Source organism: Penicillium nucicola (assembly GCF_028828085.1).
Source record: "Penicillium nucicola strain IBT 29836 chromosome Unknown utg000005l, whole genome shotgun sequence".
NCBI lineage: Eukaryota > Fungi > Ascomycota > Eurotiomycetes > Eurotiales > Aspergillaceae > Penicillium > Penicillium nucicola.
This window is the reverse complement of record NW_026643129.1, coordinates 562,191-575,367: the sequence shown is the minus strand read 5'-3', so window position 1 is coordinate 575,367 and position 13,177 is coordinate 562,191. Positions and strand designations below refer to the sequence as shown.

General features: G+C 50.9%; 6 protein-coding genes across 6 annotated transcripts; 3 read left to right on the top strand and 3 right to left on the bottom strand.

The window, feature by feature from the left end:
• Window positions 1-1,722: 1,722 nt before the first annotated feature.
• N7511_005294 (uncharacterized protein) lies at window positions 1,723-2,440 on the bottom strand (the record flags this gene model as incomplete). Its single annotated transcript, XM_057127671.1, has 3 exons — window positions 1,723-1,872; window positions 1,902-2,118; window positions 2,178-2,440. The coding sequence occupies 3 exons, from the start codon at window positions 2,438-2,440 to the stop codon at window positions 1,723-1,725; spliced, it is 630 nt and encodes a 209-aa protein (XP_056984188.1).
• A 1,659-nt stretch (window positions 2,441-4,099) lies between these two features.
• sonA (putative nuclear pore complex protein (SonA)) lies at window positions 4,100-5,278 on the top strand (the record flags this gene model as incomplete). Its single annotated transcript, XM_057127670.1, has 2 exons — window positions 4,100-4,363; window positions 4,448-5,278. 2 exons carry the CDS (start codon window positions 4,100-4,102, stop codon window positions 5,276-5,278), a joined length of 1,095 nt encoding a protein of 364 aa, XP_056984187.1.
• A 555-nt stretch (window positions 5,279-5,833) lies between these two features.
• Window positions 5,834-7,835, bottom strand: N7511_005292 (methionine--tRNA ligase MES1; the record flags this gene model as incomplete). Its single annotated transcript, XM_057127669.1, has 2 exons — window positions 5,834-7,640; window positions 7,705-7,835. 2 exons carry the CDS (start codon window positions 7,833-7,835, stop codon window positions 5,834-5,836), a joined length of 1,938 nt encoding a protein of 645 aa, XP_056984186.1.
• Window positions 7,836-7,996: 161 nt separating this feature from the next.
• On the top strand, window positions 7,997-8,557 carry N7511_005291 (Yae1 family protein; the record flags this gene model as incomplete). The annotated part of the gene is made up of 1 exon (XM_057127668.1): window positions 7,997-8,557. The coding sequence occupies one exon, from the start codon at window positions 7,997-7,999 to the stop codon at window positions 8,555-8,557; it is 561 nt and encodes a 186-aa protein (XP_056984185.1).
• Window positions 8,558-9,310: 753 nt separating this feature from the next.
• N7511_005290 (MYG1 family protein) lies at window positions 9,311-10,450 on the bottom strand (the record flags this gene model as incomplete). Its single annotated transcript, XM_057127667.1, has 2 exons — window positions 9,311-10,343; window positions 10,392-10,450. 2 exons carry the CDS (start codon window positions 10,448-10,450, stop codon window positions 9,311-9,313), a joined length of 1,092 nt encoding a protein of 363 aa, XP_056984184.1.
• A 506-nt stretch (window positions 10,451-10,956) lies between these two features.
• Window positions 10,957-12,329, top strand: N7511_005289 (ICE2 family protein; the record flags this gene model as incomplete). The annotated part of the gene is made up of 2 exons (XM_057127666.1): window positions 10,957-11,478; window positions 11,526-12,329. The coding sequence occupies 2 exons, from the start codon at window positions 10,957-10,959 to the stop codon at window positions 12,327-12,329; spliced, it is 1,326 nt and encodes a 441-aa protein (XP_056984183.1).
• Between the last annotated feature and the right edge of the window lie 848 nt (window positions 12,330-13,177).

Sequence of the window (13,177 nt, the reverse complement as noted above, 5' to 3'; positions counted from 1 at the left end):
TTCTTATTCTGAGCTCCTGAAAGTCGCGGTAAGCGTGACGGCAGCTGACCAAGCTGACCAAGTCCCTCTGGGAGCTTACATTCGGGGCCCTCGACAGGATCTAGTCACGCTTCTGCAAATTCACAGCCTTGTGGAGGGGACAGGGGATTGTCAGATGAGAAAGTACCGGGTGCATAGGGTATCTTGTATTATGATTCAGTTCAACAATGAACGTTTTCTTATACCAGACTTTTAATTTTTACTATTTTTTAACCCGTTTTTTTGACGTCTTTTTTGACTTCTCTATTGAAGTCTTTTTTGATATGATTCGAGTATAGATTGAAATTGAACCAACTTCTGTCTAGGAAATGTTTTAATCTTTCTTATGGCGGAGGGGGGGACCATGATAGCCCGGGTCAAGTAACTGTACGCCTGATCATTCATGTCAATACACAATAAACATAAGCCAGTGATAGCTGAAATACAGTCTTTTCTTTCCCACGTTTCTACACCTAGTTTATAATTTATAAGTTTCCAAGCAATATCTTTCCCCCATATCAAAGAAAAATCTCCCGAGCATTAATAAGGCACAGTCCCGCCTTGACATCAAATGTAAACCCCTCAACAATCCCCACAGCCCGATCCAATACATCCTGATCAGTGAATTGAGGCTTCCGATCTACAGCTACAGAGTAACACCATGATAGATAGCTATCTTTGGGATGGGATGAGATGCTTCCTCGTCCGGCGCGAATGTATTCCGCTACGCGGTCTAGGAGGGTTACTTCCGATAGGGCGGAGTCCCATCGGCTGAAGTGGACTGTTACCCAGTTTTTGGGGGATGTTTGGCAGGTGTCTGGGATGGACTCTTCTGATATTATTTCTTGGGACAGGGGTGGGCTTTCATTGTTTGTGTTGTGTGTCCTGTGGTTGTGGGCTGTGTCCATTTTCTGGGTGGATGGGATTTTGATGCGGAATATTGTTGCTTGTTATGCTGGAGTGCTTTGGTTATTGAGGGGTGGTCGAGGGTTTTTATTCGAGATATTGTCCGGTTTGAGGGTTGGAACAATAGACTTTGCTTGTTGTCAATTGGCTTTGTTTGGTTAAATGGCATTGTTATTTTGCTTTGAGGGCGTCAACGGGGATTGTGCTCTTTGTTTGCTTTGTTATTCCTTCTCGTGTTCAAGTTCAAGTGATTAGTTGGTATAAACACGGTTCTTTTACCTGATGGAAACACCTTGGACTTAGGGCTAAGCTGGGCTCAGCTGAGAAAACAATGTCAGCCCGTACATGTACGGTCACGGGACTCGACTGTTCTGGGACTTCCACTCTACATATTGTCTACCCTACGTGGTAACTTTAACTACCAAGAAATGAGCCCTCGGGAATTAATAGATTGACCTCCACTGGAATAAATGAGGGAACGATACAAGACCGGTCAACCCAGGGTAGATACATAAAGAGCCAGCCGTGATGGCCGACCAATAATGAATAGGATAAAAGCAAAGTAAAAGACTGATTTCCTTCGCGCCGTCTTAATTCTTGTTTCTACAAGGAAACGCAGTGAACACAGAGCAGCCGAACGAGAACTGTGGGACCAATCAACAGAACGAGAATCAAGTCGAGGGGAGTCAATAGTCCCCTGGGTCCATTACCATGAAGGAATGATGGGAAAAGAGAGTTCAGAAGCAGTTGGTGGTCGTGTCCATACTTGTATGAAGGACTTTGCCGATGGAGGGCAATCTATGCCTCGTCCTTGCTCTTCTTCTTGGACTTCTTGCTTGGCTGTTGTGCCGGTCCTGTGCTCTTCTGGTGCACAATCAGACGTGTCCAGCACTCATCCTTGTCCCACTCGAAACCAGCGAGGTAGGGCTTGTCCAGTTCGTCATCCGCCTAGCGGGGTTGCGTCAGCCATCTTGAACACGTTCTTGGTTTGGTCGAGGAGGATTACTTGCCTTCTTCTTGAATTGTTTATGGATGGCATCCATTGCATCCTTGATTGTTACGCCCTTTGAATTCCGAGCCGTGACCTCCAGCCCTAAGGGAAAGTGTAGGTCAATCTTCTTGACCGGGGGGTTGATGAGTTGTAGTTTGAGGATATCCTTGTCCTCGATGGAGTTGGGGGAGGTGTTGAGTTTCCTTCAATGGATCCGTCAATGCTGGACATTGCCAGGGGATAAGGTGGGATTCTTTCTTACCATCCCGTCTTTTGTGTTTCGATGGGAAGAGTGATCTCGATGCCTTTTTCTTCTATCAAGTTATCAGTAACTGTGTAGTTTGGTGGATGACAGAGTCTCTCACCAAGGTCCTTGATGTTGTAGACGCCTTCTGCCGTCGAGGAAGCCCGCCTATGATCTTTCTTGGGGCCTTTCTTGACCTCTTGCTCAGTGGAAGCAGGCTTCTCATCCGCTATGGACAAGCCAGCGATGGCAGAATCGACTTTGGTTAAAGGAACCGACATGATGATTGGAAGTATCTTGTAGTGAAGACCGGAAGATGGGGGAGAAGAAGAGGAAGAGGAAGTAGAAGAAGCAGAGGAAAAGGAGGGGAAAGGAGAGCAGAGAGCAGGTGACCTGATGACCTGATTGTGAGAGGGGGAAGAGACAAGGTGTCATGCTACAGACTGCATCATCCACGCAGTCGTGTCGTTCTTTGAACTCTTACTCTGACTCTTTATTCTCTTTTTCTTCTACCAACCCAGTCTATTCCATGATCCCCGTATAATTCCAACATGATTCTACCATGATTCTATGATATAACCCACAGTCGGCCCCCCTCGGATAGACCCCGGTGGACTGACATCAACATCAGAGCGGAGCCAATGTTTAGTGCTGCACCCCGCATTTTCTCCACTTAATTGCGTCGATCGACTGCTTATATTTACTGGCTTTCTCGCTGGGAACTGGTGAGTGAACGGGGGGGGAATCAGAGGTTATCGTACGATCAATTGCTGCTGGCATCACCTGATTGATCAGACCACTCTTCCACTTCCTCTTTCCCCCGTCCACTGTTCCCACGTTCACTTCGTGCACTTTGTTCACTTCGTATTGGAAAATGGTGGCGTTCCTGTATGCTACAAACCCAACCCTGTTGGGAAACAGAGCATGTCATGACATGATTAGCTCTGAAGTATCAGACCTCGCTAGTGGGCCTAGAAATATTTCGCGTCTCCCTGATATTGGCTGGGGAAGCGTCGGAGAAAGCAGCAGTGCGTGGTATTGGTTGTCTGTCCCCCCGAGTTACCCGCTGCTTTGATAGGTCGCGTGCTCATGCATCGATCGTTAATTTATGGTCTTTGGGGAATTGACTCGGCGGGATTTGTTCTCTAATTTGGGACCTTTCCAATGACGGTATACAAGGGGGTGGACTTGGCAGAGATGGAGGTGGTCTGCTCTGGCCGTCCTTGGTGGACTCGATATAAGCTGGAGTAGACTCAGAAATACAGGGCTCCAGTTGAACAAAGGATGGCAATAGGGCTATATATATACGCAAATACACCGCATGTCGCCATTTCTCATTCAAAATCAAATGTCATCCAAGTCCTTCAGTGTGCGATATGATCCATCAAAGGAAGTCATGAAACGGCCAAACTCGAAGTCACTTTCTACTCACTCTCTACCCCAGTATCTGCCTGAGAATTAGGCAAGTACCGCATAATACAATCTTAGCCAAAAGGGCTTTTCAAGGAAATGATCGCAACGGAGAACGACAGTCCGACAGTGATGCCTAATGCCCCATACTAGACTGTTATGACTCAAACAAGCAATGGCTTGAGTAAATTCTCGTATATAGACGGCCAACAATACACTGAAGCCAATGAAAAGTCAGCATCCATTTGAAAACATAAAATTATCATCACAGTTCGGAATCCACGAGTCCGCAGGCTGAAGTATAGGACAAAGGCGGTGAACATGTTTTCTGCCCTCATCGCGCATTGCTTTCTGCGAACGAGCTCCAATTATCACGACCCTCTAACTTCTTTCTTTCCCATTGAGCTCCAGTTTCCCTTTCTCTCTCTTCTGCATGACCACCAAATTCTGAACTCAGCTTCACCTTGATTCCAAGGAAACCTGTTTTTCTTTGATTCCTCGACGGAGACACATCTCTCGCGCCCTTTGCGATGTCACTTTTCAGTGTCGGCGGCAGCACCACGGCCGCGGCGGGCGCAACAAACACCACGGGCGATATCTCCAAGGATGTCGCTCTGAACCAGCCTCCCGAGGATGGTATCTCGGATCTCCGTTTCTCCCCTGCTAGCGACCACCTCGCCGTGGCGTCGTGGGATAAGAAAGTCCGCATTTACGAAATCAACGACCAAGGTCAGAGTGAAGGGAAGGCACTTTTCGAGCACGAAGCTCCAGTTCTGAACTGCTGTTGGTCTCCGGTACGCTTGCAATGCATATGCATTTTCTCCCCCCCCAATTTAATTTGTGCACACCACTGACCGTTGTTTTTCTTTGCTTTTCAGGATGGAACCAAGGTTGTCGGTGCCGGTGCCGACAAGGCTGCCCGTATGCTCGACCTCGGAGCAGGCCAGACGACCGCCGTTCAAGTTGCCGCGCACGACGCGCCCATCCGAAGCTGCCACATGATCCCCAATCCCTCCGTGGGCGGCCAACCACTCTTGATCACCGGTTCGTGGGACAAGACGGTCAAATACTGGGATCTGCGTCAATCTACACCAATCGCCTCGCTCGAGTGCCAGGAGCGCATCTACACCATGGACGTCAAGAACAAGCTGCTGGTCGTCGGTACCGCAGACCGCTACATTAACATCATCAACCTCGACCAGCCTACCAAATTCTACAAGACCATGCAATCCCCCCTGAAGTGGCAGACGCGGGTAGTCAGCTGCTTTGCTGATGCATCTGGTTTCGCTGTCGGCTCTGTCGAGGGTCGTTGCGCTATCCAGTACGTCGAGGAGAAGGACTCCGCGTCCAACTTCTCTTTCAAGTGCCACCGTGAGACTCCTCCCGCCCAGCGTGACGTCTGCAATATCTTCTCCGTCAACTCTATCACTTTCCACCCCGTCCATGGTACATTCAGCACTGCCGGCTCCGACGGTACATTCCACTTCTGGGACAAGGACGCCAAGCACCGTCTTAAGGGATACCCGGCTGTCGGTGGCCCTATCACTACTACCGGCTTCAACCGCACCGGTAACATTTTCGCTTACTCTGTCAGCTACGACTGGAGCAAGGGCTACTCCGCCAACACCCAGCAGACTACCAACAAGGTCATGCTGCACCCTATCGGACCCGATGAAACTAAGCCGCGACCAAACACGCGGAAGCGTTGAGCTGAGGTCGTTTCTTTCTTTCCTGATGGGAGGAGGACTTGTCTCTGGACGGGTTTTGTTATTCCATCACTACAACGAGCATGTAATGAAATTCTTACCATATCGGCGTGTATTGATTAAAGAGTGCAATGGGATTTTTCTAGCCTAGCTACATTATTAGCAATAGCAAGTGTTCAAGGCAGTACTTGAAAAGTAGAGTGTAGTACCACTATAGCTTCAAGGTCTTATAAAGTAAGCTGTTGAGTTCTAACTTAGCCAAGGCTCAATTGACATGTACTTGAATGGTATCCAAAACACAACACCTTCATTGCATTCATATATGATATATGTAGTGTAGCTACCTTAGAAAAAGGAAGAATTGCCCAAGATCCGAGTAGATATCCCCAAACCCAAGAACAATGCATACTCTCATAAGCCGCTTCAGCATGAGAGAAACCAAAATGAAAATGAAAATGAACATGTGAAACCGTCAAGACATCAGACATAAGATCACTCCCCTGCACTCCACTCCACTCAACACTTTTCTGTAGTCTAGTAAACTGTTTTGCTTCTACTCTACGAGGTAGGGAGAGTGACCTGAGCAACACCGTCAGTGACCTTTTCGACGGCCTCGTCGGTCTTGCCATCGGTAGTGGCGGAGATCTTCTCCGCTCCACCCTTGGCGGAGGCCTCGACACCACCGGCCTTGCCCTTCTCCTTCTTCTCCTTCTTCTTGGCCTTGGCGGCGGCCTTCTTGGCGGCTATCTTGGCGGCTTCCTCTTCCTTCTTCTTGCGGTCTGCCTGAGATCCACCAAACATCTCACGCCACTCCTCGGCCTTCTTGGGGTCGATGCGGGAGAAGAGGTACTGGGCCTTACCAATCTTGTGGCCGGCCTTGAGAGCGGTGGGCTTCCAGCCGTCCTTGAGATCGTCGAGGCTAGGAATATATTGAACGGGTGCGTCGAGCTGCTCCAGGATCGACTTGGCGGTTGCGGGCATGTAGGGCGAGAACACGCTGGAGAGCAGGTAGATCAGGTTCAGGACGGTACCGACAACTGCGGCGGCGCGCTCAGGCTCGTTGGCGATAAGGGCGTTGTCCAGACGGTTGGCTTGGATGAGACCGTTTCCTGCTTCGGCGATCTTCATGGCGGTCTGAACACCGGCACGCAGGTGAGCGCCTTCCATCTCTTCGATATATTGGCGGAGGAGGGTGGTGACTTCGTCTTGGAAGGGTGCGAAGCTCTCCGGGACGGTGTATTCGGGGATGACAGAGTCGTAGGAGGCAGCAACAAGCTTGATGACTCGGTTGACGAGGTTACCCAGCTTAGCGAGGAGCTCGCTGTTGTTGCTCTCTACGAAAGGACGCCACTCGAACTGAGTGTCACCAGTCTCAGGACGGTTCTTCAGCAGGAAGTATCGCCACACATCGGCAGAGACACCGGTCTCCTTGGCGTTTGTGCCAAACACACCAACACCACGGGACTTGCTGAACTTGCCACCCTCGTAGTTGAGATATTCTGTTGTGCTCAAGTGGTGCAGCATAGTCCACTTGTCCTTGGTACCGATCTGGGTACCGGGGAAGATAACACTGTGGAAGGGCACATTGTCCTTACCCAGGAACTGCCACAACTGGACATCCTCCGGGTTGCGCCACCAGAGCTCCCAGTCAGGGGTGTAGTTGGCGGTGATAGAGGGGTATCCAATACAAGCCTCGAACCACACGTAGAGCACCTTGTTCTCGTAGCCCTCCAGAGGAACGGGGACACCCCACTTCAAATCACGGGTAATTCCACGGTCCTTGAGACCCTCCTTCAACCAAGACTCGGTAATGATGCGCGAGTTCTTGGGCCAGTTACCCTTCTCAATGGCGGGGTGAACCCACTTCTCGATCTCCGGTTGGAGCTTGTCGAGAAGGATATGAATGTGTTTCGTCTCGCGGCGGACGGGGGCAGCTCCGTCGAGCTTGCAGCGCGGGTTGATCAAGTCAAAGGGATCGAGGAGGTGGCCACACTTGTCACACTGATCTCCACGGGCATCATTGTAGTGGCAACGTGGGCACTCACCCTCGACGTAACGATCAGCTAGGAAAGATCCGTGCTTCTCGCAGTAGGGCTGCTCGGCGGTGCGCTCGCCCAGGAAGCCATTCTCATGCAGGCGCTTGAAGATTGACTGAGAAATCTCGGTGTGCTTTTCTGTGGGTGTGCGACCAAAGTGGTCGAAGCCGATGTTGAACCATTCGTACACTTCCTGGTGAATCTTGTTGTACTTGGCGCACAGTTCCTGCGGCGACAGCTTCTCCTCAAGTGCCTTGGTCTCTGTTGCTGTTCCGTATTCGTCGGTACCGCAGATGTACAGTGTAGGCCGTCCACAGGCCTTGTGGTATCTAAATTGCGCGTAACTATTAGCTTCGTGACTCAATGCCAGTTGGAGGTGGGGTTGAGTCATACCTAGCGAAGACATCGGCGCTTAGCACGGAGCCCACGACGTTGCCCAGATGAGGCACATTGTTCACGTAGGGCAGAGCACTAGTGATAAGGATGTTGCGCTCGCCCTTTTTGGGCAAGATCGGATTCGACATAGTTGTGGTTGAAGTTGAGAATCAGTGGAGGGGCAAAGGCGGGAAAATCGAAAAGTGGGCTATCTCGTGACATATCGGGAAAAAAAGTGGTGGACTTTGGGATATCTCTTTGACGTCTTTGACTTCCTCGCACCTTTCGCATATTGCTCACATTACTCACAATGGACCCAAATATCTTGGATAGTCTTCTTGATCTGGAGGAGGAGTTCTACAATGAGGGCTACGAATTGGGCACTGTGGATGGAGCGGAATCGGGGTATACCGAAGGCAGTGTTTTCGCCGTGGAAAAAGGATTTGAGAAGTTCGTGGAGATGGGACGTTTGTACGGCAAAGCCCTAGTCTGGGCGCAGCGGCTTGACTTGAAGCAATCCGGCGCAAAGCCTTCATCTGAAACGGAGAGCGCGTCGGACACTCTTTCTCTCGATCCATCGATTTGTAAAGACATGCCCAGTCTTCCACCACACAGTACTCGATTGGCTAGGAATCTGCAAACACTACTTGAGCTCGTTGACCCGGCTACGCTCGATATGAACAACACGGAAGAAGCTGTCAACGATGTGGATGAGCGCCTGAAGGGTGCCGCTACTAAAGCGAAACTCATCCAGCGCGCCATGGGTGAACGCGAGGAGTCTAGTGCACAGGCTGAGCCCAAGGACATGCAAGCATCCGGAGATGGTTCCGGCAGCATTGAAGATATAAGCGCATTGAACATCCGTCACTGAAGTTGATCATGCTGTTTTGAACATCAATATTAGCACTAGCGCACTCGTGCTCACATTATATCGAGACCTTCGCCATCGGTATCGTATAGCCCTGCCTTTCGTCGCAGTTGCGCACTTGCAATCCGCTTCGCCTTGGGAGAATCAGGTCACAGCAACTCATGAAGCTTGTGAAGAGTCATTGGATGAGAAAACCATTCCCTTCTCCCATACTGGCTCAGTCTCACCCGCCAATCATCGACACCTCTTTGAATTTACCAGCTCCTGAAAATCTGGTTGGTTTCAACTTCCATCGTCGACCGCGCTTGACGAGACAGACACCGACGATCATCTGCTCTACCTTGGGTACCGAAGCACACGCGGGCCTTTGAAAGCTCCAGACTATCAGTTGAAGAGAATTGATTTTAGTCCCATCAATGATATAATGTTCATAGTCATACCAATGGATGAGATTAAAGGTATTGACCTTACCCAAAAATGTCTAGCGAGTTGAAAATATCCTGAGATTATATCAAAGTCCAATGAGAGAACAATGGGGATCATGATCGTAATTAATCCGAATCTTCTGTCGCCTGATACCAGAATCCGTCTACGGTGGAATGTCACCCTCACGTTTCCCCAGACTCGATGAAGTAAGAGAAAAGTGAGATGAAGCGAGATGGAAAAGGTAGGATATCAGAAGCCCGTTTAGGTAGAAATGACGTATGATTGAATTCAACTTTTGAGCTCATTGCATTTTCGTAAAAGCGTGTTGATTTATAGTCCAAGTCCACGCTCGGCCATACCCATAGCACCCTCCTTGGTCTTGTGACCACCAATGAATCCAGACGCGTGGACAAAGACAGCACCCTCGGGAAGCTTGCTCTGGCCGTTCTTCTCAGCCTCAGCAGCCATGACACCATCCAGGTCCTGGTCGCGGACACCGCGCCATGACTCGGGCAAGGGCTGGCGCGACTCGAAGCTACCCTCGGAGACAGACACGCACTGCACGCGCCACTTGGAGTCGGCCTCGGCGCTCTCTGGGTAAAGAACATAGCTGACCTGGTTAGCAGGGTCAATCTCCTTGCTGCCGGAAGCCTCGGCCTCGAAGTTGTATAGGTGCTCCTTCCAGGGAACGCCGCCCTGGGGCAGGACGAGGATGCGGCCGGAGGGGTGAGCCTCCTTACGCGAGGCATATGCGGCACCGACGGTTGTGCGGGCTGGCATCCAAGAGGTGCATGCGTGATGCAGCTTGCGGGCAAAAGCGTTGCCGATGAGGATGCTGGCGCGGCCGAATAGGCTGTCCTCGTCCTGGGGTTCGCCGGGAGGGCTAGTGGGATCTGGGTTGTTCATATCACCGACCATAGACATGAGAGTGACACCACCCTCCTTAAAGCGCTTCTCCAGGTTAGCGGTGGAAACGGCGGCGCTGTCGTAGGCGGAAATGCCGTTGTCGTTGGCGTCAATAGCCTCGATGAAGTCAGTGTAGAGCTTCTCGTATAGAAGATCCACATCGGCATGGTCTACTGGCAGAGACAGCTTTTGAGCGATGATGGCCTTGCCAAAGTGCATGTAAACCAGACCGGCGGAGGAAAGCTTGGTCTTGCGCTGAGGGAAGGTCGTAGAGAAGGTCCGCTGGTGGTGATCATAACGGTTGATAGCGGGGTCATAGACACCACCCACATCTACAACAGTGTGGCATTTCTCCAGCTCAGCCGGGTCACGGGTGCGAACAAGGGGTGAGGAGTCGTAGGTAGGTAGAAGGCGGAGAAGATAGACAGCCAGGGCTTCATCGGCGTGGAAGTGGCCGCTATTACAGTCAATATATCGTTCGCAGATCTCCTGGAACTAGGCTCACCTGTGAGTTCCGATCAAGGGGGACGAGGTCTTAAGCTTCTTAGCAGCAGTTTCGGCCATTTTTAACCAGGTGTTTGTTCTGAACATAAACCAGAGTCTGAGCTGGATTACATATAGAAATTGGCGGGTTCTGGCTGGCTGCGGCTTATCAGCGCTGGCCATATCGGGTAGTTAGGGCACAGTCCCAGGGCAACCAGCTAGCATGTGACTCTAGCTCTGAACCGTGGAATTGCTGCATTTCACCGTCTTCGAGGTGTCCTGAGGCACCAGGCGTTATCACTGCCGTAGTTTTAGATCTTATATGGTAATTGGCAGTTGGAGGTCTAGGCTCTTTGACCTCTTTAGTGTCTTTCTAGTGTCTTCGGATATTCTTCTGTTCTCGTAAGGAATCCTGAAAATCTCCAACCTCTGTCCCTTCCCACGTGAAGACGATAAGCTCGAAAAAGGAAATCACCGTCCCCTCCTTAACTTATCCACATCTCCAACTTCAACTTGACACACACACTCTCTCAACTCTTTCTCCGTTTTTCTTCGCGTACTTTCGCGTAAGTCCCTTCGGCGGTCCGATGTGGCTGTTTCGAGTCTTCTCGTCGGCCTTGTTCCTCGCCGTCACGGTCTCGTCCATCCCACTAGCTTTCGACGTGGGCGGCAAGACATGCGGTCTAGCCTTTTCGCTGTCGCTAGCGACGTTTTACTTCTTTCTCTCCTTGCTAAAACTCAGTACCCCTGACCGCTCGTGGTTCCGTTCGTCGGTGATCGCAGTCCTCCGGGGCACGCAATGGGTCGTGATATGTGTGCTTCTCATTTGGTCGCTGAATCGATTCTCTGTTGAAACCGATAATACAAGTGGATGGGTGGAGCGCACATTCAGTGGGAAGAGGGCACAGGATAGCTCCATTCAAGACTGGCTCTTTGGCCGCCATGGCTTGGTGGAAACCGTGGCCTTGGGCAATTGGGACAGACTATTGAGATGGTCAACGCCTGTTTTCCAACTGGCAGAAGGATTTTGCAGCTTACTTGTTATCCAAGCTGCTGGTCAAATCACGCGCTGGCTCGTGAATCGGGGTGGGCGCAGTGATAGCTGGATGGTATGTTTTGATCCCGATCTGTCACGACACGCACTCACCTGTTTTAGATTGGCCTTCTGGTACTGTCTGCGACCATTATCTCCAGCTCCGTCTACTTCCTCTGGCGAGTTCTGCAATTTCCCGAAATTTCCAATGTTGATGCGGCCTTGATCGGTGTGTCGATCACCTGCGCCGTTATTCTGTGTGCCTGGGGTATTGGCAGTGGACGTGGCAACCCCGTCGAGAGTTCTCTGCTTTTCGCCTACATCGTCTTGTGTATCTACCAGATCTTCACCGACTACAAGCCATCGCACCCTGTGGAACAGATTGCCTCGCCCTCGCAGGCCGGAGATTTCCCGCCGCTCCCTCCCATTATCATGGCCTCGTACACCACCCTTATGCATGCGCTGTCTCTCATGCCGTCGATAATCCACGCGGCTTTCAATGTTATCACCGCAGTATTCAGTGCTGTCACGCCATCTGTCCTCATCTCGCTCGCCTACCGCCTTTCGGTACTCTACGCTTCAACCCGCATCATCCCAGCTGTCCGCGAGGCTGGCTCTCGCGCTCTTTACCAGGAAGCCTCCATCGACGATTCCGACGCAGCAGGCCAGGTGCTTGGCTTCCTTAGTTATTTCGCCCCGACCATCCTTATCTCCGTTTACACCAGTTTGCTCATGCAGCATTTCGCATCAACATCGCAAGCAATGGGCGGCAGCGGTGAATGGTGGAGCAGCCAGGGTGGAGGTGGGGGAAACCCATGGCGATGGATCAACCTGGCCTGCACAATAAGTTTGTACGCAGTGGAACTATGGCTCGGCGAGCACAACGATATCGACAATGGACTTGCAGGCCACTGGAAAACCGACTGAGTCAACGAGTCCACATGCCTGCACTTTGCTCCTTATCGCTACAGATCTCGTGGTCAGGATATGAAGACGGGTCCCGGTTCACGGTCCACGCATCACAACCAAATTCGCTGTATCTTTCTGTATGAGCCTGGACGGGAACCGGCCAAAAAAGCAACCCCTCCCGCAGCTACCCATACAAAAGCGCCACATTAGCTGTGATTTTTTCGAGTCGCTCACCGACACCGCGTTGCTACAGTCACAGAGCGAGTCTTCTTCGGGGCAGCCTCCTCTCTGCTGATGCCGTATTTCCGTCCCACTTGACGGGCATCTTCCAGTCCCACGCCGTCTCTCCTTTTGCCTTCTCTCCCGACATACTCTGCATTTGGCCTATGAAAAACCCTCGCATATGCAAGAGATAGGCTCAAGCTGTCTCGTAGCCCCGCAATAGGGTGTGCCACAAGCCTTGATTCCGCTGTCATATTACTTACGCCTATGTTTCGGAGAAGATATTACCCTGTTCTCCAATCCCCCTTTTCATGAGCCGACGATACCAGATAAACCTATGTTGCGTCTTTTGCTCTCGTTCTTCTTTCTATCTGTGTCTTTTTCATCTACCCTGATCACTGTTCGACCTGTTCCGTTTGGCACTTATACCCTCTTCTGTCCTCCGACTCTTTTCTTTGCTTTGCTTCCACCCCTCTAATCGAGTCTTGCTTCATTTGTAGCCGAGGTATATCTGACGGCTTGCTCTTCCACCCTTTTCTTTTTGTAAATAGGATAGGATACTTGGATTTTTCTTTCTCCTTGTCTCTTGTACTTTTTTTTGCCTGGCGCTAGGGCGGTTGATAGAAAGCCTCGGTCCAAATTCT